Source organism: Cucurbita pepo, chromosome LG01 (assembly GCF_002806865.2).
Source record: "Cucurbita pepo subsp. pepo cultivar mu-cu-16 chromosome LG01, ASM280686v2, whole genome shotgun sequence".
NCBI classification, from domain to species: Eukaryota; Viridiplantae; Streptophyta; class Magnoliopsida; order Cucurbitales; family Cucurbitaceae; genus Cucurbita; species Cucurbita pepo.
The window spans coordinates 6036501-6061861 of record NC_036638.1 but is presented as its reverse complement, the minus strand read 5'-3'; the positions used below and the strand labels follow the sequence as shown (position 1 = coordinate 6061861).

The 25361-nt window shown below is 32.6% G+C and overlaps 4 protein-coding genes across 5 annotated transcripts; 2 read left to right on the top strand and 2 right to left on the bottom strand.

Moving 5' to 3' along the window:
* Positions 1 to 134: 134 nt before the first annotated feature.
* Positions 135 to 7488, bottom strand: LOC111810208 (multiple inositol polyphosphate phosphatase 1-like). 2 transcript variants are annotated; one of them, XM_023696846.1, is made up of 12 exons: positions 7250 to 7488; positions 6339 to 6420; positions 5462 to 5752; positions 5164 to 5322; positions 3764 to 3904; positions 3250 to 3306; positions 1982 to 2120; positions 1417 to 1521; positions 1110 to 1300; positions 716 to 757; positions 545 to 632; positions 135 to 414 (listed from the first exon to the last, which is right to left on the bottom strand). In XM_023696846.1, exons 1-12 carry the CDS (start codon positions 7369 to 7371, stop codon positions 383 to 385), a joined length of 1449 nt encoding a protein of 482 aa, XP_023552614.1. In that variant the 5' UTR covers positions 7372 to 7488; the 3' UTR covers positions 135 to 382. The 2 variants fall into 2 exon arrangements, with proteins under 2 accessions (XP_023552614.1, XP_023552605.1); XM_023696837.1 differs by lacking the exon at positions 135 to 414 and having other exon boundaries at positions 492 to 632.
* A 216-nt stretch (positions 7489 to 7704) lies between these two features.
* Positions 7705 to 10146, top strand: LOC111805458 (40S ribosomal protein S4-3). The gene is made up of 5 exons (XM_023690569.1): positions 7705 to 7837; positions 8488 to 8565; positions 8668 to 8848; positions 9186 to 9283; positions 9566 to 10146. The coding sequence occupies exons 1-5, from the start codon at positions 7835 to 7837 to the stop codon at positions 9998 to 10000; spliced, it is 795 nt and encodes a 264-aa protein (XP_023546337.1). The 5' UTR covers positions 7705 to 7834; the 3' UTR covers positions 10001 to 10146.
* Positions 10147 to 11745: 1599 nt separating this feature from the next.
* Positions 11746 to 13986, bottom strand: LOC111797586 (ferritin-3, chloroplastic). The gene is made up of 8 exons (XM_023680639.1): positions 13573 to 13986; positions 12992 to 13075; positions 12831 to 12891; positions 12674 to 12761; positions 12488 to 12549; positions 12347 to 12412; positions 12192 to 12255; positions 11746 to 12062 (listed from the first exon to the last, which is right to left on the bottom strand). The coding sequence occupies exons 1-8, from the start codon at positions 13878 to 13880 to the stop codon at positions 12019 to 12021; spliced, it is 777 nt and encodes a 258-aa protein (XP_023536407.1). The 5' UTR covers positions 13881 to 13986; the 3' UTR covers positions 11746 to 12018.
* An 8031-nt stretch (positions 13987 to 22017) lies between these two features.
* LOC111797594 (LOB domain-containing protein 12-like) lies at positions 22018 to 23125 on the top strand. The gene is made up of 2 exons (XM_023680652.1): positions 22018 to 22258; positions 22757 to 23125. Exons 1-2 carry the CDS (start codon positions 22103 to 22105, stop codon positions 23099 to 23101), a joined length of 501 nt encoding a protein of 166 aa, XP_023536420.1. The 5' UTR covers positions 22018 to 22102; the 3' UTR covers positions 23102 to 23125.
* The last annotated feature ends 2236 nt before the right edge of the window (positions 23126 to 25361 follow it).

Genomic DNA, 25361 nt, shown 5'->3' with positions numbered 1-25361 from the left:
AATTTAGTAGCGATGGCCTGTGATCACTTTAGTTTCATCTTAATGATTTCTAAAGTTTCAATTTTGCCTTATTTAACGAAATATTTTATGGTAACCACGAACACAGATATTAGAAAGGGGTTGGACAAGAATGGTAAAAGGATGAACAAGCTCAATCCTTTTCCTCATATATATATATACATACAAGAATGAATATCGTAAAGAAGTAAAACCTAAAGTTTGTATAATTTTGTAGTACAAAAATTGAAGCACTTGCCTTGGGCGGTATAACAAAATACAAAATGGCATCAGTCTAAATCTTTGAATCAAAGCCATGCGAAACAGATGGAAGCTCAAGCTCAACGAGACCCGAAATTAGCACATAAAGTGAGTTAACTCTTCCCTACAACTCAGATCTGAGTCTAGCGTCTGCGTCTGCGGAAAACAATGTCAAGGACAAAGATGTTGTACAGTTAGTAAGCTAACATTTGTTACAATTCAACTTTTAGAGGTCATTTATTGTCATTGCGCAACCAGAAGAGCCAATGGAACAGTGATAGCTTACTTGATTCAGGCTCCAGCACAGGTTCTTCCCCATCCACAGTGCACAATGTGTCAAAATCATGTTCAAGATGAGGAGCCACAATGTTTTCCTGCAAAGAGATGACAGCTTTAATAATATCATTCAGTGGTAACAAAATACTTGCGTATTTCAAAAGGGAGGTGGAAATTGTACCATGAACACTTTGAAGGAACAAAAATCCGAATTGTCACAACCCTATTCATCCAAATAAAAAAGATTCATAAGGACTGTAACGTGAAGAAGCTAAAAGGTCATCAAGAAAAGTGAACAATGGAAAACTTTGTGTGAGACCCCACATTGGTTGGGGAGGAGAACGCTTTTATAAGGGTGTGAGACCTCTCCCTAGGAGAGGTCTTTTAAAACTTTAGGGAGAAGCCCGAAAGGAAAAGTCCAAAAAGAACAATATTTGTTAGCGGTGGGCTTAGGCTGTTACGTGAGATGAAAATTGGATGAATATAGTTCATTCAGTAATAATATATAACATGAAGTTTTATTGGAGTTCAAACGTGGGCTAAAAATAAATAAAAGAATAGGAAAGCGTACTAACCGGCATTGTTATGGGTTCTTCATTATGCAAAACTCGCACAAAGTACTTATCCAACAAGTTAGCAGGGCAGCTATAGAGAACCAGCATGTTATTCCCAGCAAAAGGTGCAACGGTGCTTCCCTTCCATATTCTAGTAGCTGGAGGCTGTGGAGGAAGTTGCAAAGGCTGCTCCCTTAGTGTTTGTCCAACATCTGTGATATTCAGATAGCAAAAATCCAAAGATAAGAGAGGAGCTGCATAAGTTCACGAGTGGTTTGGTCATACAAAAAATAAGGGGGAAACCTCGAAGATTATTAAACGCACTTACCAGGTCCTTCAAGGAAAAGCCCGAGCAAACATGTGAATGGAACTACAGTTTCAGCATGAGCAAAACGAAGTCTTGCCTTCTCATAGCTGCCAAGAACTAGCTTTTCTACCAAGAACAGAATGCGAAAAACACAGTTAGACGGATAAGAAACTCTACTAAATAACTTCCAGCTTTGGCCATTCAAAAATTCCATTGGGAAAATAAATAGGAATAAAATGAATGATATTCTTTTGTTGGGGGGTGAAAACCGAAACTTTTATTGAGATAAAATGAAGAAATACAAAAGGCCATACAAAAAACTGGCCACCGAAAAAGGCAAACACTAGCTATACAAAAAAGGTCTGATTACAGAAGTCCTTAGAAACCACCATCCAAACTACCCAAAATGAGGCATCAAGCCTAACCCTCAGACAACACCTCCCCCAAAGATGTCTTAAGGAAACTCAGTGATTCGACACAAAAAAACTTCTGCTAAAAGCAAAAGTAAGAACAAAGGTATGACCTATTCGGCGAGTAAACAAAGAAAATATAAACAGCAGATGTGTGCATATATATATATATATACCTTCTTTGGCCTTGATGGCTTGCTTCATGGATTGAACAACATCTTCCAACAAAGGAATTCCCATTTTATAGTTTAATGAATTACCATAACCCTTCAATATAAACAACTCCACATCATCCGTCCACTCCAACAAAGCAACCTAAGCACATAGGACAAAGATTGCAAAGCTGAGAACCAACAAATGCAGAACTACCAAATGAGGTCAAATTGATTCTTTCTTTCAATTCCTTGCATGGTAGGCTATTTTCAAACTCAAATGAGGTCAAATTGATTCTATAAACAATTTTGTTTAGGCAAGATTTTGGTCTTATCTTTCAAATTTTGAATTAAAGTAAAAATTGTAAGATTTTTACTTTTCTTAATTGTGTACAGTTTTCCTAATTTGATCGATTTGACTCTTGAGTTGGACTTTTATTCTGAAAACCTCGTAAGAAAAACTTCACTTCGGCAAGTTTTCACATTCCAAGTCAACTGGAGCATAAATCTTGCAACAATAACTATTGCAGTGTGCTATTACAACCACGATTCTTTTCCTGCTTGTCAAACTGAACCCATCATGCATTTTGACATTTGTATCAGATCTTATACGACTCCTATTCTCCTTGAAATAGGGACACAACCTAGCACTCTGACAGCAATACTTTCAAGCTACCTAAGCTTTCTTTTAGCTTCTCTCTAATGTTGGGATTTATTTAAATGTAGTCTTGGGAGAAGATTACACAGTCCAAAGGAATTCTGGATTCAGTAGATGGACACACAAGGAGAGATTGTTCATGGAAGCAATCAACCAAAAGAAAGAAAAATTACGGCTGAAACAGAAAGGAGTTCTTTTATTTGTAAACCTAAATCAAACATTTAACTACGTTTTGAGTAATTGAGTGAATTTTCATTTCTTGGTGGCCCATGGATGTAGGTTTTACAGGAACTGAGCTACGTTGAAAGGAAAATATATATATATAGATATAGATATATACACACACACACATAGCAAATCAGTGTCCATCTCTTTTGTCTCAACCTTCTGCTTTTTTTAAAAATTGTATCTCTCCAACTAATTGTAGCTTGATTTCCCATCTTTACTCTTTCATATTTGTAAGAAGGTAACTATACTAAATACATAGCCACATTTTCTGTTCCTTCTAATAAACCTTAATTAAGGTATATTTGCTCCACGAAGTATAAGCATTTTTTAAATACATTTGAAACCAAATCCTACCACTAGCATGCCAGTAAGTAATAATCTTCGGTAAGACTGATAATCCAAGTACCTCGGAAGGGCTGAAAAGTCCACAAGCTTGATTTGTTATGTTCAATAAGGATGCCTCCTGCAAATGAAGGGCAAGAGGTCGTCTTAGAATCATAAACATTTTTCAAAAAAAGCCCATCTCGAAAACAGAGAGGGGGGAGGTGGGGACTGAAGATCGATATTTCTTCTCCCACCATCAATTAAATTGTTTCTTCCGGGAAAAAAAAAAAGAAAAAAGAAGAAGAAGAAAAAGAAGACATTTCCTCACCGTTAATTAAAAGATTTTTTTGTGACTTTCAATATCAACGTTAACAAAGCACCAAGATCATCAAGAATTATAAGATCTTTTTGTTACTTTCCAAGTACATATGGCAAGATAAAAAAATGACCCTTTTGCTGCTAGGAATGGCCGTAAAATTTCAAAATACATATTCAATATTCTTGACGTGGATATTTTACGGGGGATTTTGACTTCCTGTATTCAGATATGAATGAAGACCGACTTCCTGTATTCAAATATATGAATGAAGAATCACCTGCTTACAGAGAAACCAAAGTGATGAAATGTGCAGCCGGGTAAAATTTAGCCCATAACGTTCAGTGAGTGACTTAGTTATATCATCAAGTACAGGTTCCTTGAGTTTATCAACGGCAGGTTCCTGATTCTTCCTATAATCCTGCATTGAAAATTGATAGTGATGAATGACGGAAACCAGCCAACCACTAAAAATCTATTTAATAATGGAGGATTTAAGGCTTGAGAATAATTTAGGCATATGTAGAGTAATTAACGTTGACCTACTGAAGATTTAAACAGCCAGAAATAAATCGGTAAAAGTTCCGGACAGTGTGAAAGTCAGAAAATTCTAGAATAATGATGAACATGGGAAAGATGTCATGAATGTACACAACAAATTCATATTTTTAATACTTGAAAAAAAAAAAATCGACTCTTTTTTTTTTTTTTTTCGAGTTCTGGAGACGAACTTTTGGTCGAGTGTATACACTCAATTGATCTATACTCACTTCAGTAGAAACGCCTCTTGTTGCACGTGGGATTTAAATTCCTTCATTAGTTCTGAGACTAATATATCTCAAAGAACCATGGGAGACTATTACAAAAATACGACAACCTCATACATGACACATGTTCATGCATGCACATTGCAAAATAATAATAATAAAACTAGTCACACTGATTGTCACAGGACTCTGGCCCTCTTATTAATGTGAAAATTCTCCCTCAAATCCACCAATTTCTTATTAATATGAAAATTCTCCCTCAAATCCACCAATTTCTTATAAGCCAGTTATTTGATTAGTTCCAATAAACTAAATTATTTTTACTCCTAAATTCCTGCTCCTACCTCACTGGGAAAAAAATATATAACGAAATAGAGAGTGTTGAACATCACAATTTTAAAGCTGAGGGAGGTAGAAGATAGAAAATAAATCATATGACAAACTCCCCCACAAAGAAGAAGAAAAGAGGGAAATGGAAAAATGCAGAATCAAATGTTACAAGAAAATAGCGAGCTAGAGAGTGTTAACACTACAATTTTAAAGCTTGGGGAGGTAGAAAATATAAAATAAATCATATGAAAAACTTCTCCACAAAGAAAAAGAGACAACATGTAGACAACATGTAGAAGACTGGTTTATTATTATTATTTTTTTACCGTCCATCATCAAATGATCAAGTTTTAAACACCTGCAACAAATAGACAACATGTAGAAGACTACTGAAAAATTACATTTGCATACATGTTCAAGAGGGTATGAGTGCTAGATTCATCATGCACGAGCTAACACATAACAACAACAAAAGTGCAAACAGTAAACAAAAATATGATTGTAATGAAAATAGAAATATCCAATCAATCTTTGGCAACTATAAACTATAGAAATCAGAAGATAATTAAGAATTTATGATTACCTCGTATTTCTGACAACAATCAAAAAACCTAAGCATCGTATCACTGGCACGACTCTCACTGATGACAGAAAAAGCTCGACGACGATCTGATCCAAGGCTTCCTCTCCCACTAAATAGCCCCATACCAAATGCCACAGCACTAGCTGATGCCCGAGGAACCTAATTATTCATGGAGGAACAAACATAAGCATACATATTATGGTTCTAACAAACAAATGAGACTCTGTCTATATCCTCCCAATCCAATACTAAAAAATAAGAGGTACACAACACAAACAATGCCAAAAGAGGAAATAACCTGAGTTGCTTTAATTGTATATACTTCTGAGCTATAATCATCACTAAACAAGTCAGAAAACAATTTTCTTGTTCGGATCCCAAGATAATACAATTCTTCCTCTCCTTCAGGAATTAATTCTCCACCCTTCACTTTTCCTCTCCAAGGAGATTTCCATCCCTTAAACCAGGAAGGAACTTTGCGCAGAGACGAGTCATGCCCTGCAGCTCTTATAAGCATGTCTAATTGACTTTCCAAGTTGTTTAGCTCTCTGATCCGTTTTTTGGTTGGATCACGAGTTCCGTGCCTAGCCTGAGAAAAAATAAACCATTAAATCTAATCAAGTCTTGTTATTAGAAAGCAGGAACACATTTAAGTCTAATCTATTCATTAATTTGGAATTTATAGCTTTCAAAGAATTCCAGACAAGTCTGATCAAGTATTGTTATTTGAAAGCAAGAACAAAAATATCAAGTACACCGTGCAAAAAGATCTGGTATGTAATGAAATATTGATACATTCACTTACGCACAAAAGTACATATACTCTGCTAGAAACCGTGGCAGAAAATCAATCTTGCATACCTCCCCTTCTATTGGGGATTATTGAGGTACCATTTGACATTTAAGTTCATACAAGCAACCTAATACATATCGACCAAAGAGAAAACTGTGGAGTCAAGTGATATGGAACAGAGAAGGAAAATCAATCTAAAGTTGGGCATACATGATGCACCCTAAATATTCATAGTTTATCAATAAAATTCTGAAATATACTCTTTTATTTCCACCCAATGCTTTTATGCTCGTAGAACACAATAATTCCCTATCAATAAGCATCATGAAAGGTAATTAACCAAACTGTTATTGGAAACCAACAAATTTGGAATATAAATTACCACAAGATTTAAATGAATTGGAACACATCCATCAGGAGCGGGAGCAATGTTACTATTACGACCATCATTTGCAGCACTATATCTGTCCAGAAAGATCAATATTAGAAATTATATTTTTTACTGTGACATTGTACTTCATGATTATTGAAAACATACTTTTTTCTTCTACAAGAAAGAATAAGTTTTTATTGATATTTGAAAAGTAACAGGAACAATAGAGACGAAAACCGCTCTAGGCTGCACACAAATTCCTTACAGCCTAAGAATACAAAAAGACAGACAGCTTCCTGAATATCAAACTAGTAAACCCCTCAAGACAACTCAAACTTGAAGTCTAATTACAGGAAAGCTTTCCATTACAAATAATCTCATTGATTGAATAATCTTGTACATCTGGAAGAAACTAAACATGACTTTCCAATTACAAACATAGGACATCATCGCCAAAAGGCGATCACAATTGCATATAGTGGTGATATAGAATCAAGCTGTGGAGATCTGTAATCGCTTCCAAAATCCAGCAAGTAAGTTCCACTATTAAAATCGCGTCCTTAAGAAAAAAAAAAAAGAAAAACTGGGTGATCAATCCATCCGCTGACTTTCTTGTCAATTTCTCTCGTGCATTCGAGGATGGAAATGAAGACAGATTTTAAAACACAGGAATTCTAAGTTTCCATTTCAATCGTCCAATCAGAAACGTTAACGTTTAAAACAGCTATCAAACAAGCACACCGAGTTTCAGAGATGTTTCCTATGAATTAAATCATCAATCATTCGCGCGAAAAACTAAATGTACACTAAACAAAAAAAAAAAAAAAAAAAAAAAAAAAAACACACGAAGATAGATTGAAAAACAACGAACTGGACAGCAGAAAACGCGCGAAATAGATGAGAATGGTAATGGAGAGAACCTGGTAACAGTAGACAGATGTTGCTTTATACTGAACGGTGGTTGTTCGGCTCTCGAACTAATGAACAAGAACAATAAAACTAGAAGAAAAATCGGCATTACAATTTGCTTCGTTCCTGCCATTCATCCCTGCAGAGAGAACGCATGAATATAAATAATACAAGAAAGCACCGAGAAACTCTCTCTGGTGAGAAAATTACAGAAAAAGAAGGAAGAAGATCTCTGCAAAACTTAATTCATTTAAACCAATGATCGAACCGAAAATCCGTTATAGACCGGTTTTACATTCATTCCTTTTTATATATAAAAAAAAAAAAAAAAAAAAAAAAAAAAAAAAANAGTATAAAATAGTCGATTTAATTATCTCAGAAAGCCCAGCCCAAATCTTGCTGCGAGAACCACTAGGCCCAAAAGGCTTTACCCTAATTTCAGTACTATCCCTTCATACTTGAACCTTTCATATAAATAAAACCGCCGTCGAACCTAATTTCTTGTTCGCCTCTGCAGAAGCTCCAGCTCTCTATCCGCAGGCGCCGGCGGCAATCTCACTGAAGGGTTTTTCTCCGTCGAACATCGTTTCGACAATATGGTCAGTGGATCTATCTAGTAGTTCGTTTTCTCTGTTGGTTCATATTTCCTTTGATTATCTCCTTTAAGATGTTCTTTCTAGTTGTTTCCAGTTTTATTTTGGTTCTGCCTGTATTTTGTGATTTGTTAGGTTGAGGTTTTTTTTTATGAGTTTTATATAAGAGTGATCCTTCTTGCAAGCTCTTTAACCTGTAAAGTGACCACAGCGAAGGGCTCGGCTTATTAGTTCATACATGATTCAAAAACTCTCCCACTCAACTGGTTTACCCTGGGTTTTTACGTGTTTACATTATTTAGGGTTTTCGTTGGTCCCCTTTTGGACGAGATTTGTTTTTTCATATAGGAATTATAAGCTTTATGTTGAGTACAAATGTCTTCCTACGGTCTACTCGAGTTATTTTTCCTGATGAATGTGTTATAGAGTTTGTAGATGATTTTGGTTATGCTACCGATCCATCATGAAATTTAAGTTCGCTATTTGGTTTTGTTGTGTAAGAGTCTGTGTTGGAAGGAGGCGTGGAGGGTGTTTACTAAAGAACACAATTAGTTTGGTCGTCCTGTATTCCCAGAAATATGCATATTATGATGGTTTCAGCAAGATGTTTTCCTCATATTTATGTTTACTAAAATTAATGTATATGGCTTTGACAGGCAAGAGGATTGAAGAAACATTTGAAGAGGCTCAATGCTCCAAAGCATTGGATGCTCGACAAACTTGGTGGTGCATTTGTGAGTGAAAGTTCTAGTCTTCGTTTCAGTTTACATTTTATTTTTACCTACGCATTAAACTTATTTCTGACATTCGGTTCTACCTTTTAAATCCCTTTGTAGGCCCCCAAACCTTCATCAGGACCTCATAAATCAAGGGAATGTCTCCCACTTGTCCTCATATTGCGAAACCGATTGAAATATGCTCTCACATACCGTGAGGTAATTTCAATTTTGATGCAACGACATATTTTAGTTGATGGGAAGGTGAGGACTGACAAGACGTATCCGGCTGGCTTTATGGGTATGCGGATCTCGAACTTATATTTATTCTCTTGTTTCAGTTTCAATATTTACTGACCAGGAGATCTTTCAATCAATTCTTCTACCATAAAAAGTATTGGCCGATCCTAACTGCTGAAGACTAGGGATGCATCTTTAACTTTATCAGCAAAGTTACTGTTTGCAAGCATGATACTAACAGTCACCTGTTATGTAACGTGTTTCAATATTTTGATTGTCAACTTGTTTGGAAGTTGTTCTTTTGAAACATGTCACTGCTTGGAACTGATGTGTCTTTTAGCTGTATAATGTGTTCTGTTTATTGTATTTTTAATGCGTTACACTTATTTTTGTTGTAGATGTTGTGTCCATCCCCAAGACAAATGAGAATTTCCGGCTTCTGTATGACACTAAAGGGCGTTTCCGCCTTCACTCTGTCAGGGATGAAGAGGCTAAGGTTTGTTATTCGACCTGTCATTTGTTGCAAGCATCCCTGTTGTATAGAATTTAGGGTGCTCAGGATACAGAAAATAAATGCAATTGCAAACAGAGTTTTTTAACCATTGTCCAAACAGAAGATTACACTTTAATACCAATCTGCATTTTTTTCTATATGATTCCTGTAACTCAACTGTTTTCTTTCCTTGGTTAAGATTTTTGATCTTCATGTAGGGACATTTTTTTCTATGTGATAATCTTAATGGGATGATTCATTATGACTGTGATATTGTCTTTGCAGTTCAAGCTCTGTAAGGTTCGCTCTGTGCAGTTTGGGCAGAAGGGAATTCCTTATCTGAACACGTACGATGGGCGTACCATCCGTTATCCCGACCCCCTGATCAAGGCAAATGACACCATCAAGTTGGATCTTGAGTCGAACAAGATTGCTGATTTCATAAAGTTTGATGTAGGAAATGTTGTCATGGTGACTGGTGGACGAAACAGAGGTCGAGTGGGAGTACTTAAAAACAGAGAGAAGCACAAGGGAAGCTTCGAGACAGTCCATATTCAGGATGCAACTGGGCACGAATTTGCGACTCGTCTAGGCAACGTGTTCACACTTGGGAAGGGAACCAAGCCATGGGTTTCCCTCCCCAAGGGCAAGGGTATAAAACTGTCCATCATTGAAGAAGCTAGGAAGAGGCTTGCAAGCCAGGCAGCAGTTACTGCTTAAGAGTTTTTGTTGTTGTAGTCATGGATTTTCAATGGTTTTGATTTGGCACATCTGTTTCTTGAATTTTGCTTTCTTAACTATTTATGGGTAAGTTGAGATCTTTTGAGACAATTTGGCACATCTATCATGATTTTGTGGTTCAAAAATACTTACAGTGGACTGAGGTCGAGTTAGCTGATTTATATTGTGTTGTGACTATGCTCTACCCTCAATTTTTATTTCTCCACCGGTTGTCTTCTGGCACGTCAAAATTCTTAACATTTTTTTTTTAAAGATAAAAAACGATAAATGAGGACTTATTTTTCAAACGTTGATNGTTCTAGTCTTCGTTTCAGTTTACATTTTATTTTTACCTACGCATTAAACTTATTTCTGACATTCGGTTCTACCTTTTAAATCCCTTTGTAGGCCCCCAAACCTTCATCAGGACCTCATAAATCAAGGGAATGTCTCCCACTTGTCCTCATATTGCGAAACCGATTGAAATATGCTCTCACATACCGTGAGGTAATTTCAATTTTGATGCAACGACATATTTTAGTTGATGGGAAGGTGAGGACTGACAAGACGTATCCGGCTGNATGGAATGTTTTAATTATTTTAATTGAATAATTGACCAAAGGTTTTTTTTTTTTTTTTTTTTTTTTTTTTTTTTTTTNTAAATGATTGATTCGATGTAAGAAAAAATTTAGCCTATCTCATCTTTCTAAACTACAGATTTGAATTCTTTACCAAATTCCTCTAAAAGGAAAAAAAAAAAAAAAAAAAAAAAAAAAAAAAAATTTTTTTTTTTTTTTTTTTTTTTTTTTTTTTGAGTTACATTTGACAGAAAATCTAATTAGCCGATTGTTGGAATTTGAGAGATTAATATTTGCATTAAATACATTAATTTCTATACAAACAAATCATTCCTAGTCCTAGCTGTTTGAAAAAACATAAAAGTTAAAGCATAAAAGTTAGACGTCAAATGGGATCAAAAGTGTATCACATGAGAATCTATTATTTATATATATTTATATGATTCTTTGATAAAGATCAATAAAAAAGAATGGTATGTTGCCATTTTGAAACGATTAAAGATCACCGAAGTAATGTCTAAACGATTAAATATCCCCTCAACAAGTAAAAATTAAAATCTTTTTCAATTGTCTTAATAACTAAATTAGATAAATGATTGATTCATCCCCTCAACAAGTAAAAATTAAAATCTTTTTCAATTGTCTTAATAACTAAATTAGATAAATGATTGATTCGATGTAAGAAAAAATTTAGCCTATCTCATCTTTCTAAACTACAGATTTGAATTCTTTACCAAATTCCTCTAAAAGGAAAAAAAAAAAAAAAAAAAAAAAAAAAACAGAAGTGTTTTTAAAGTACTTTCTACATTTTTCATAACCTTGTTTGATTTTTAAAAAGTGTCCTAAATAATAGATAGGTAATGTTTATAAATTAATTTTCAATAACTAAAAAGAAACTCAATAGACTTGGAAATTGATGAATTAAAATTTGTTGATGGATCTAGGAGAGGGGGAGAATATCTAATATTTAATCCACCAAAAAATAAAAAAGTCTTTCGTCTATTAAATTAAAAAAAAAAATATATATATATATCAATTGTGGAAGGATCTAATTAAGAATTTCAATATGAAAAGTAAAATAGAATTTAAAAGAAATTAAAACCAAATTAAAATTTGACAATTTAGCAAGACCGATTGTCTTAAATTGTCACAAGCGCCAAGTCAAAGTGGTAGAAAAATAGGATAATGATAATAATAAAAAGAGTGAATCTCCAATTACAACGTCAAAACAAACCTTTGGAAACCAAAGCAAAACAAACATAAACATGTTATAACCAGAGGAAATTCTAACACAAATCTACCCCTAATCAGCTCCCTATTAAAACTACTAAGAACCATCACAAGCCAACCATACCCAAAGCACAGCCCAGAGCTGAACCATTTTATTTTCATATTTCACTGCACTTTAACTCTATGCAGCAGCAGACCCCATTCCATTGTTTATGCTCCCTCATGAAGCAACATCTGATCAAAGTGCCAAACTCCTGAAAATGTTTTCAAATGGGTTCAGAAAAAATATCGTTAGCAGACCGGGGCATTCTATTACAAACAATATAGAACGAGAGAAGTAGGGCGGGGCAGGGTGAGGCAGGGCGAGATGGGTGTAGTCTTACCGTGTCCCTTGCCCACTCTTCTTAGCTGAGCAACATACTCTGAGATTTTCTTGATTGCTTCAACCTACAATGGTGATGTTTGAAGAATTGAGAATAGTTGTGCTTATATGAGAACAAGATATGATCAATCACGTCTTATTTATGGGTTATATTACCTGTTCCCCCAAATATTCGCTTTCGATAAATTCAGTCAGCTGCACATCGCCATTCTCTTCAGCCACCTAAAAAAGAGAAGGCAAGTTATAAGCATAATTCAAAGACTTCCAAACTAAATGTGAAAGCTACAAAAGCTCTACCTTATGCAAGTGAAGCAACTTCTCATTGGTTAGCTTCTCGAGGGACAAAGCAAGCTCCATTGCTTAGAAATTAAACGAGAGACTTCATTTAGTGTCACAATCAACATGTAGATATTTTCATAAACCAAAGTCTTCATCATTAATGTTGGAAGGTCAATATCATTGAAATATAAACAGTCAACTAACCATATAAGGCATCTCCCTTTTGCTCATTTTCATACTCACACAAGGGCTTAATCATACTCTCCAACGTCACTCTCCCACCTCGTTTGTTCTACAAAATAATTCCAACATCAATAAATAATCTAAGACCAAAATCAACTTTTTGTCTTAACTCAACTACCTGATATTCCATCAATTTCTCAGCATGATCCCTCTCTTCTTCACTTGATTCCTTGAAAAACCTATGAATAACACCATTTCAGTTGTAGGAATTACAGAAAAAAGAGACTTAACAATTGAGGGCCGTTTGATAACCAACAAGGTTAGATAGTCTATACTCACTTGGCCAAACCCTTGAGTGCTACGTTGTCTCTATCAAAGTAGGCAAACATGGAATGGTATACATATGACACATTGTATTCAACACTGTTATGAAATCCAATTGTTAGCTTTCCATATAAAAAGTTCATATCCAGAAATGTAACCCCAAACCAAATAATTTCCATATAATGAATCAAATTCATATTTAAATAGCAGTACGGAAACACCAAACAAGATATGTACGTTTCACAAAAACCAACAAGTTATTTCCATATAAAGAATCGTATTCATATTTATATACCAGATATTAAACATCGAACCAAATACATACGCTTCAGAGTAAAATAATTTCCATATAACAAGAATTAAAACACCATACCAAATATACGAAGCAGATAACCAAAAATGAAAAGAATCGAGCAGAGAATTATAAAATCAAGAAACAAAACATTTCAAAAGATGATCACCACATACAGATCTTCCCAAAACAGAACACAAACTACCAAAAAAAAAATCAATCAAATAACTCAAAAGAAGATGCGCAAGAGAAAACGCACATACAATACCTCCCAAATAAAAAAAAAACCAATAAGAAAACTCACTTAATCTGCTCATTAATCGCAGCCTCACAGGCATCGCTATACTTCTGACGAGCAAGCGAGACTTGAGGAGCAGTGGGAATAAGACTGAGCTCCTTCTTGACCTCCTCAAAGGGCTCAAAAACCACCCCCGTCAATGGCCGAGTGTTGGAGCCCTTGGAGGCTGAAACGATCAAACAACCACCATTTCTAACCGGAGAAAGTCTGAGAATCGAAGACGACGAGGACGACGAAGCAGAAAAGAGAGGAACCAAATTCTCCCCTCGAGAGTTAGCGACAGAGATGGCGGCCGAAGGAGCACGAAGAAGCATGATTGAGAAATTGAAGAGGATGAGAAATGGATTTTTGAGGGTTTTGAGAGACTGCGTGTGTGGTAGAAGGGGATGAGGATGGAAGTGGAGGGGATGACGAGAGTTGAGGGAAATATAAAAGGATGGGAGAATGAAAGATAAGCCGTTGGATGAAGATACACGTGAACGGTGGAGATTGAGAATCGGAGTTGAGCGCGTGTCAAGCTCGTGCCCGATTGTGAGATGGATGTGGTTGGTTTCATTTAAGCCGTAAATATCTCCAAGACTTTTCAATGCAATTCCACTCCACTCAATTTTCTTTCATTTTTTTTAATAAATAAATAAATAATATATATATATATATATATATATATATATATATATATATATATTAATTTATTGGATAAATTTGAGTTTTTATACGAAATTAAAAAATAAAAATTAGAAATCTAAAAATAGAATTTGAGTCGCAATTTTCTTCTTGGTGGAAGAGTCAATAAAAATGACAAAATATAATGAACTATATTGATGGTGGGCCTTTCCAGCCTCAAGCTCTTTGCTTGAAATGGGCCTTGCCCAAATATAATGAAATATTGATGGTGGACCTTTCCAGCCTCAAGCTCTTTGCTTGAAATGGGCCTTGGCCCAAATATAATGAACTTTTGATGGTGGGCCTTTCCAGCCTCAAGCTCTTTGCTTGAAATGGGCCTTGGCCCAAATATAATGACCTCTTGAAAGTTTGAAGGCCTAGCTCTCATGTAGTCCCAGAAAATGGTGCCTTTACAACAAATAATTACAAAACTACCACTAATATATTAGAAAACTATTTTAAGCCAAACTAAAAAATATATAACTGAAAATATTTTATTTATAAATATTTTTTTGTGAGATCCCAGTTGGAGTGGAAACATCTCTTTAGCAAACACGTTTTAGAAACCTTGAGGGAAAATCAGAAAGGAAAAACCCAAAAAAGATAATATTTGTGTTACCGTACCTAATGAGGACAGGTTTAGTCCCAAGAACGTGATGGTTTAGAATTTTGAATTTTGGTAAAAGAATCTCACATAATATTTATTAAGTTAAAAACGGAAGCCAAGTATTGAATTTTGGGTCACAGAATATTTGGAAGCTAAGGAGAGATTTGACCAAATTTTTACGACCATTAGACAAAGACATTAGAAAAAGCATATGACATCTCGAAAATGAATTCTTAAAAAAAAAAAAATAATAATAAATAAATAAAAACAGGCAACGAAGCTCATTTAATGTTTGGCATTGGAAGGCTCATGTTTTTCCTTCTAAGGCGGTGAAGATGTCTGTTTTTCTTCCTTAATTTACACTTTTTCATTTCTAATTTTTTAAAACAAAAACATCACACAAATCCATAACAAAAAAAATTAATAATTAAAATAAAAAAATTATCATCTTCATAAAAATAAAAATAAAAATAAAAATAAAAAAATTGCTAGGGTTTTACAACATGACGACAAAGTTGACATTAATTAGGGCACTATGTCCAAAACTCTCTTTGTTTTGTTATTTCCCAATGTCTTTCTCTTTAGCAAAATTTTGGTTTATAAAACCCTAATTTTTATTTGATTTAAAGGAATCTCTTGAGCTTTTCATTTTATTTCATTTTCAAGTAAATCCAATGTACTTGGTTTTACAAACTACCTTTCCCGTTAGATTTTAGGACCAAGATCTTTTGAGCTCAAACCTACCACTAACCGATATTGTCTTATTTGGACATTTACTTTTGAACTTCACTTGAAAGTTTTTAAAACACGTGTACAAGGGAGAGGTTTCTACACACTTATACTTCATTCCCCTCTCCAACCGATGTGAGATCTCACAGTTCACCCCCTTTTGGGCCCAGCATCTTCTCTGACACTCGTTCTTCTCTTCAATCGACATGTAATCTCACATACACTCTAAAGACCTTTTGTTAAAAAGAAATGATCTATCTCGCCAAATTTTAGAGGATATTATCATAAATGAATCCACAAAGCCCACCAAATCAAAGATTAGCTCGTGTATTACTTAAAAAGAAAAAATAGTAAAAAAAAGTGGGGATACCTCTATTTCTATTCTTTAATTTAACGGTTATATGTATAGATCAAACTATCAATCTTTAAAACAATAATCAATAAGTTCTTCATCCAATAAATTATATTCAAATTTCGAATGCTTTAAGAAAATAAAGTAATAGGTAGGGTTAGTGATAGTTGTAATTAATGAAAAACCATTGTAATTAATGTGTAAAACGATTGCTTCAATGAGAGACCAACATACAATGAAGCAAAGCTAGGCGTTGGGTTATGCAATTAGAACAAAAAAATAAAAATAAAAAAGCCTTAGAATCATGTGAGAAGCAATAAATGCAAAAGACTTTGGGGTTCTACAAAACTCCTACAACTTTCAATAAACATCATTGATTATTCCAAAAATGGGTTTCATTTGTAATAACCAAACCAAAAGATCATTAAATGTCTTGTCAGAACCACATTAAATTGTGTGGTTTTTATTAATTTCATGTCATTTTCTTCATACCCTTTTCAAATATAATCATATGTTTATATATATATATATATATATATATATATATATATATATATATATCTCTGCTTTAAGCATCTTTTAATTTCTTTTTTTTATTGATGGTAGCCAGTTATGGATATCTCTGATTTAATTGATTGTACTAACAAGACATGTGAGATATGAGCTTAGGGCTTGTGCTTGGGAATTTTTTTAAAAAAATACCTTATTGTATTTTATTGTTTAATAATTAATGATATGTCTTGAGATTTGGTTTGGAATCATGTTGTTATGAGTTGTCCAAATGTACCATTTACTCCTAATATCTTTAATATAATTCGATTTTGATGTGATAGTTATGTAGATCTTTTCGGTTTACGCGTTTTGAAAGTGAGAGTGAGAGATAGAACCATCCTTCCTTCAAATCGTAGCTAATATTTTATCGATTGAGCTATACTCAAGTTGACATGAAAGTGCGGTAGATCGTGTGACACTGGTGTGAAATATTCTTTTGAGACTACGATTTTCATTTAGTTCATAAGTTTCAAAATGTTAGACTTTTATCACTCGATTTTGAATCTAAGGTTTCAATGTTTCTTACTTTTAGTCATTTGTGTTAATTTTTTATTGGTTCTTTTAAAAATTCAAGGACAAAAATGTAAAATTTTAAAATTTAGAGATCGAATAAAAACTAATTAATATCAAAAGGATATATTATTTCTCGTGGTTGTTGAATTTTATTTTGGGAACTTAAATCCTCATCGAGAATAAACTTGGTGGATTTTAGTTATTAAGTTGATTGGATGGATTAAGTTAAGGCGTTGAAAAGAAAATTTCGAGAGATATTCACAATAGGGGTTGCAACTGATGATTGAAGAAGGTGAACCGACTGAACAACTGTGAGATCCCACATTGCTGGAGAGGAGAACAAACATTTATGATAGGGGTGTAGAAACATTTTCCTAACAAACGTATTTAAAACTATAAAACTGACGTAATTAACCAAAACAAACAATATCTACTAGCAGTGAGTTTGAGATATCATAACAACGAACGAACGAGGATGAAAAGAAACAAAGTTGCAAACACCAATGCTTCTATTGTCCTTTGCTCAAGGCTACCAAACGTATTTGTTTAAACATTTGCTCATAGATATCAATTCCATTTGATATGATTTGATTGGGTGAACTTCACAAGGACTCATATTTGTTTCTTTGTTTACCTAATTAGTAGTTGGATTATGCTACAAATTCCAAGAAAGTGGGAGATTTTGAAGCATATTTGATATGGGGTTTTCATATTAATTATGAACTAAAGCAATTGGCATTTCTTGTATGAACCATAATTTCTTTATTTAAATGGAAATCAATTATTTGAAATTTCAAGTGGCATTTTAAATACAAATTCATTCCTTGAGCCCACTTTTTATTTTTTTATTTTTTAAAAATATTATGTCAAAATTTTGTATTTTTACATCAAGATAGCATAATTAGTTTATTCTTTTTTTTTTAAAAAAAAAGAAAAAAAAAACGAAATGGATAAATTATAAAAAACAAAATAATATAAAATTTTGAAATATTAATATTTATTTTAATTTATCATTCGTGAATGTGTGTATATACATAAACAAATGGACGATGCTAATTTGACTGTCGGTTTGAGGAAATCAATGAAAAAACGATTTGTAGTCAAACAATGAATTCTATTAGAAAAAAGAGAGTTTTTTTTTTTTTTTTTTTTTTTTTTTTTTTTTNTTATTATTATTATTTTTTTTTTTTGTGAGGTTTCACGTGTGAATGTTTGTTTTTTTGTGGCCCCTTTTTTAAAAGAAGAACAAGAGAAGAAGAAAAACAAAACAAACATTCGTGTCAAGTCTTTCTCTATGTATTTCAAGCTATTTGGTTTATTTTAGAGTTTTCTTTTAAATTATTATTAAAAAAGAAAAAAAAAAACTATAACATTTTAATTTTTAAGTTACACAATAAATTTGAACTAAGGTAACCCGCCTAATTAGATCACAGATGGATCAGTAGATTTATGAGGAGAAGACGATGAAGATCGTGCACATTAGTGTGGTGCTTTCCGATACTTGAGCTATAGAGTGATTTAAGTACAACAAGCTAAGAGTTTGGAGATTGAGAATAGACTTACTTCTCTTATGTCATAACATCCAAAATGGTGCTTCAAGGTTGATTGGGTTGACCCTTGAGCCAATTAAATCGAGACATATATTTAGATGACAGATTTTGCGAAGTAGGAGCCCTGATGCCATTTGGGTCTTGGGGGTGTGGATTAGGGTTCAATAGTAGTCTTTGAACTTGTCCAATAGGTTGAGGGTCATACTTTTATACGTATCATCTTAGTGGTATACTTTTACAGAAAGCAATAGCAATTAAAATTTTCTAAAGCTTATGTCATACAATTTTGATTAAAAAATTTGAACGAAAGATGACTTGTTAGGAGTAAAATAGTTTAATGGCTTACAATCGAAACCCACATGGCTCAAACGTCCAAAAATGAGGTTCGTGAGGTCGAGCTGAGGACGAAGAAAATTACCCTAAAGGGTAATGAAACTGCTTGATCGATAGAGCGACCTCAACATCTCCCATATTGACACTACAAAACATCCATCGAACCTCGTATCAATCTTTACGAACGAAACTCCACGTACAATTCTTTTCACTTCATAACAACAATCGATTTGCTTTTCTTTATTAAAAAAAGAAACGAGAAACAAAAAACGTCACCGTACACCGCTTTTACTACCAATATACCAAGATCATATTGCTCCAAAATGAAGCAAATTAGAACGTGGAAGCCATACATATTGGAAAAAAAAAAAAAAAAAACAAAAATTATTATTGCACAAATTGGGGTTTGCCGACTGTATATAGTCAAGGGTAGGGCGGCGGTCAACCATAGCTGCTGGTTTTAGTCAACCTCATCCTCCCCTCTCAGCTACTACATGAAACAGCAAACCCTAATATTAAGAACCATATAATAGAGATGAAATATATATATATATATATTATTATTATTATTATTATTATTATATAGCTTATGTTATAGATCAATAAATTTAAGTGAATGTCAAATATTTCTTGGGGTTAATGGTTTTAGGTATGTTTCTATTTCCTATAAAGTTACGTAATATTTTTAATTCAGCAGACAAGGGAGCTATCTCAAGGGCTTCCTTGTTTGCTTGTTTTTTTTAATGGTCGTGTTCTTGGTCTTGTTTTTGTATTACTATACAATAAACGAGCTAAAACCCAAACCCAATTCAAATTCTTGTCTCGAGTCAAACCTAATATATTAATAACCATTTAAAAAACATTCTACATATAATTTAGTCATGCCTTTAATTTAGATGATATTGATAGAATCGTCGAGTATTGAACAAATAAGCATAGAGACTCAGAAGATATAGTCACGGTGTGATCCATAGTTGAACACTATCAGATGGGCGATATGCTATAGAAAAATAATTGACATGGATAAGGGTTAAACGAGATATATGATTATTTGAGGGGAGACTGAGAGTACTTTGTTCAAAGGTAGAATTGACCACAATCTCACCCGAACTAGATAAGATAAAAACTATGAGTATATAAGTGAGAACAATTATTTTTATAGATACGAAACCTTTTGAATAAAATCAAATCCATAAAAATTTATGATACCATCGTTATAGAGATATGTAAAGGGTCTGTAATGCTTCTTAAGTCAACCTCGACGATTTCAAAAGTTTGTATATGTCTTGTTAAATAAAAGTCAAACGTTATATTAATTGAATGGGAATAAATGTCAAAGAAGCAAAATAAAAATGATATAAACCATGCTTTTTAAGCCGACTTCGTTATATATTATGGTTTGAAAATTTTTATATGAACACAACTTTTTAGTATTCATCAATTTGTATTGTTTTTTTCGAGAGATGAATGTGATATCATTTTAATTAGGGTTTTGATCTATTTACCATTCTCTCCTTCAAAATCTTTTATAGTTATGACACGTGAATAAAGGAATGATATATGAATAAACTGAAATTACATTCGAACTAGAGCGATCATGAAATAGGATGACTAAGAAAGATTTAAAAAAATTGAAAGTTATTACCCATACCAACAAATTACACATTTTTTTTCGGTAGCTCGATCATAAGAACTTATAACATATCAAGCCCACTGCTAATAGATATTATCCACTTTGACCTATTACATAACGTTGTTAGCCTCACGATTTTAACATGCGTTTGCTAGAGAGAGATTTCACACTATGGTTTCCACACCCTTATAAGGAATGTTTCGTTCCCCTCTCCAACTGATATAAGATCTCACAATCCACCCCCTTGGGCGTCCAACGTCCTCGTTGTCACACCGTTCGGTATTTAGCTCGGATACCATTTGTAATAGCCCAAGTCCACTGCTACTAGATATTGTCCACTTTGGTCCGTTACGTATCGTCAAACGTTGACCTCTCCCTAGCAAACACGTTTTAAAATCGTGAGGTTGACAACGATACGTAATGAGGAAAATGAATAATATCTACTAGCAGTGAGCTTGGACTCTCACAGAATTTCATAGTTGAACATATTTTTCTTGGAGCAATTTTATGTCGGATGACTTCCCAAGGATACACGTTTATAATCATCGTGTAATAGATAATTTTTTAAACTATTTTTATAAAAAAAAAATAGAAAAGTGTCTAAAACTCAATACCAACACAACTTAGACAGTCTTAAAGCATTATGAGCCGTTTTTAGAAGTTGGTGGTTCAAATTTTTGACCCACATCGTTTAGCGAACTATATGTATATATATATTCTCGAGAACGCCATAGAAAGAACATCTCTCATCTAGATATTACCATGAGAGAGAAAGAGAATGCATGTTTTATTCAAAAAGTCACCAAAAAAAAAGAAAGAAAAAAAAATCTTAATTTTTAAATTTTAAATTAATATTATTCAATGGTTTGAATTAGAAAAATCCGAAAGAGATTACACTAGAAGCTACTCTTGGATTAATTTTCAAACAAATTACTTTAAACGCACCCAAAAAATCTAATTAATTACCAATTAAAAATAAATCACATGTCCAAATCTTACCCGTTCTTCCCCACAAAATTAGATGCTTCCATTCTTAACAAAATAAATAAATAATATATATATATATATATATAATATTATTATAAAGTTTAGTTTCTCCAAATTTATCAACTTTAAAAAGTATCTTAATTTTATATATTAAATTAATTTTAATTCTAATGAATCAATTAATTTTTTTGAAAATAAATTTATTAGTTTATTAATTTATTTTATATATATATATATATATATTTTTTTTTTTAACTTAAAAAAAATGATTGAAAGATGTAAGGAAAAATATTTAAAGTATTTTGAGTATGTATTTAAGGTTAAAAAATTCAGCAAATAATTATTTTTAGGAAAGTCCAATTATGAAGTAATAATTATTAATCTTTCTGTTGGGCAATTAATTAGTTATTATTAATTAATCTATTTTTTTATGTTTTAATAATCACTCACTTTGGGCTCACGCACGTTGGTCACCCATTATAAATATATACTCTTCAACCTCCGTCTTCTTCAACAATATTAAGTCTCTCTCTCGAAGTTTCACTCTAAGAAACACTTTCTCTCTCCGCCGTCTGTTTCTCTCTCTAACCTTTTTTCCGGCCATCAGTAGGAAAAAAATGGGTGGCAATTCGCCGTGCGCCTCGTGCAAACTCCTCCGGCGACGGTGCGCCAAAGACTGCATTTTTGCTCCCTATTTCCCCTCCGATGACCCCCACAAGTTTGCTATTGTTCATAAGGTTTTTGGTGCCAGCAATGTCAGCAAAATGTTGCAGGTTCTTCTTCTTCTTCTTTGCCTCTTCGGTTTTCTCGAGTTTTGGGTTTCGGGTTTCAAGTATTTTCCTTGTTTTATTGAAAAAATAAGGCGATATTAATTTGACTTTTGGGTAATATCTTTACTAACACGAAACCTTTATTTCATCATTAAAGTGTAATTAAATTAATTTTATGTTTTTTCTGGATTTTTTGGGGATGTCAACAAAACTTAAAACATGAATTTGGGAACGTCGACTTGTTCACTAATACAAAAAATTTAATTAAAACATGAAAATACAATTTGAAATATAAGTTTTTATGCTCGAGAGTTAGACCGCAATATTAAAGCATAAGAGTTCACTTCTAATATGATCGAAACTTTCAGGACTCGTTTACTACGAGTTTGTCTACTAATTTGAAACGTTTGTCGAGTAACTTTAAGAGAGGAGAATATTTATTTAATAAAAAATAAAAAAAATAAATAAAGAAATGATTTTGATGATGATTTGTTGAAACAGGAACTGCCAGTGCAGCAAAGAGGCGACGCCGTGATGAGCCTAGTTTATGAGGCAAGTGCAAGAGTGAGAGACCCAGTTTATGGCTGCGTAGGGGCAATTTCGTACTTACAAAATCAAGTCTCACAGCTACAGATGCAATTGGCTGTCGCTCAAGCTGAGATTCTTTGCATCCAAATGCAACAAGACCACCCCGTTTTCCCAAATTGCCCTCAGATCCACTCCGACGACAAACCCCCCACTCTTCTACTCCCCCCGCCGTCATCGCCGCCGTCTCAGTGCCTCAATTTTGCTTCCTCTCCCAATGTAATTTATGATGCCATTTTTGGACATGACATCGTTTCTTAAATCATGATCATAATTATAACTTCATCCCTTTTTTTTCTTCGTCAATTTCTTTTCCATTTTATTAAATATTAGATCGTGAGGGTCAACGTTGCAATAATTAATTAATTAATTAATTAATTAAATTAATATATATATATATATATATATATATATATATANGAAGGTTTTAACATTACCTTTTTAACTAAAACAAATTCCTTATTTTAAAAAAAAAAATTATATATATATATATATATATATATTTTATGTATAGTTTATTAATATATTTGACTTTTTTTTATAAATAATTTTAAAGATATCTTAATATTACAATATTTTTAAAATATTTTTATGAACGTATAAAAGTATTATTCATATCTTTAAAAAATTTAAAACTTTTTAGTGTTGGTAATCAACAATAAACTTTTTATTTACACGGTGATAATCTCTTTGATTTCATATATCATATTTGTTTGGATACATGATCCAACAATTTTTTTTTTATAAGCTTAATTTTTTTAAAAACGTTTGACTAATTATCGCGGAGACATAAGTTTTTACCTATTAAACTAGAAGGGTCGGTCGGTAAAAAATTGTTCGTAAACATAAAAAAAAAAAAAAAAAAAAAAAAAAAACTTNTAATTTAGAGATGTAAATATTAGACGAATTAAGGTCTACAAAAATTTTAATTCAATTCTCTCTCTAACTCTATATTGATTAAAATTACATTATTAAAGAAAATATGTCAAATCAGATGAATTACTATGAATGATAGGTAAATTATAATAAATTTATTTATTTTATAAAAATTTAAAATAATAATAATAATAAAACAAAAGGCATCAACCTGGGTCTGGAAAGATTCCTTGTCTCTATAATGTGGAAGCAATTTGTTAAGTCAAAGCCCCACAGGAAAAGAAGCATTTCCATTTTCATATATATATAAATATATATATATATATATATCAAAATTCCACTCTCTTGTCTTCATCCAATAATCTAATCAAAATTTTGTACTTGGTTTCATAAATATTTTATTTTTATTTTTATTTTTAATTAATAAAAATATTCTTAAACTCTTTTATATATATATATATATATATATATATATATATNACAAGTTCAATGATTCTTGAAGATTAAGTTATAAAGTAATAGAGAGAAAATGATTGATTTAATTTCCTTTTTCTCTAATTCCTTAAAACTTACATAAAAGCAATGGTTTTTAGGTCATGCGCACAATGGCTGCCCATTATCCACTCATTTCATCATCATCAGCTGCAACTCCAAATCCAAGTTTGAAAAATATGCCAACAAATAGAGAATCAACTAATATTTGTTTTCCAAGGGCGTTTTTGGTATTTTCGGTACTTTAACCGTGTGAGACCCCACGTCGGTTAGAAAAGAGAACGAAATATTTCTTATAAAAGTGTGGAAACCTCATCTTAGCAGACTCGTGTTATAATCGAGAGGCTGATGGCAAATCTAAACCCGAGTAAATCTTTCAATTAAAAAATTTAGTTATATCATAGAAATTGATGAAGTCGGTAAGAGAAAATAAAGAGAGAGTGGGAAGCTTCTCTATTGTCGCTTTTGAGGGCTCGAGGATACATATAATATCTCCAAAACCCTTCAAACCCTTTGTTTTAGAATCTTATTTATTATTAATTCTCCATTTTCTTTTACTCATCTTTTAAAATAATATTAAAAATTACCTGTTTAGATTTTTTTTTTTTTTAAATTCACGGACTAATCAATTATAAGACATAAAAATGCGTTTGTGAATTTAAAAAATGATCAAATATATGATGGACGCTTGTTAGCCACAAAATTAAACGTTCAAAAATATATTAGACACTAACTTGAAAGATGAACGACTAAATTTATGGTTAACTGTAAAAAATAATTTAAAAAAAAAAAGAAAAGAAAAAGAAAAAAGAGGTAAATGGTTGCTAGCTACTTACAGTGTTTTGATAAGACACCATAAATAATAATAATAATAACAAATGGTTGATTTTTTTCCTTAATTTAATGAATGTCAAATAGTTGACAAACATCACAAATTTTCAGTACCTAAAATGGGTTTGACATTTTTGGAGTGAAAGAGAAATTAAGAATTGAAATAAAAAATGTAATTTTTGAAAACTAAAAACTAAATGACAATTTTTTGTTTTTTGTTTTATTATTTATTTTTACAAATGTTTTAAAATTCAAGTCATTAAAAAAAAAATTGGTTTTCATTTTTTTTAATTTGGTTAATTAAGGATTAAAATGTGCTATT

Bases quoted from the DNA above. Each gene is read 5' to 3' on its own strand.
- LOC111797586 (XM_023680639.1), bottom strand. From the start codon at position 13,880: ATGCTTCTTCGTGCTCCTTCGGCCGCCATCTCTGTCGCTAACTCTCGA. The intron at 12,413-12,487 runs GTAGAGCTTTTG...TCTCTTTTTTAG, and splicing joins AGTTGCTTCACTTGCATAAG to GTGGCTGAAGAGAATGGCGA. The intron at 12,063-12,191 runs GTAAGACTACAC...AAACATTTTCAG, and splicing joins AAGAGTGGGCAAGGGACACG to GAGTTTGGCACTTTGATCAG.
- LOC111797594 (XM_023680652.1), top strand. From the start codon at position 22,103: ATGGGTGGCAATTCGCCGTGCGCCTCGTGCAAACTCCTCCGGCGACGG. The intron at 22,259-22,756 runs GTTCTTCTTCTT...TTGTTGAAACAG, and splicing joins ATGTCAGCAAAATGTTGCAG to GAACTGCCAGTGCAGCAAAG.
- LOC111805458 (XM_023690569.1), top strand. The intron at 8,566-8,667 runs GTGAGTGAAAGT...ATCCCTTTGTAG, and splicing joins ACAAACTTGGTGGTGCATTT to GCCCCCAAACCTTCATCAGG. The intron at 8,849-9,185 runs GTATGCGGATCT...TTTTTGTTGTAG, and splicing joins GTATCCGGCTGGCTTTATGG to ATGTTGTGTCCATCCCCAAG.
- LOC111810208 (XM_023696837.1), bottom strand. From the start codon at position 7,371: ATGGCAGGAACGAAGCAAATTGTAATGCCGATTTTTCTTCTAGTTTTA. The intron at 6,421-7,249 runs GTTCTCTCCATT...CTTTCTGGACAG, and splicing joins CATCTGTCTACTGTTACCAG to ATATAGTGCTGCAAATGATG. The intron at 1,301-1,416 runs GTAAGTGCGTTT...TGAATATCACAG, and splicing joins GCTTTTCCTTGAAGGACCTG to ATGTTGGACAAACACTAAGG.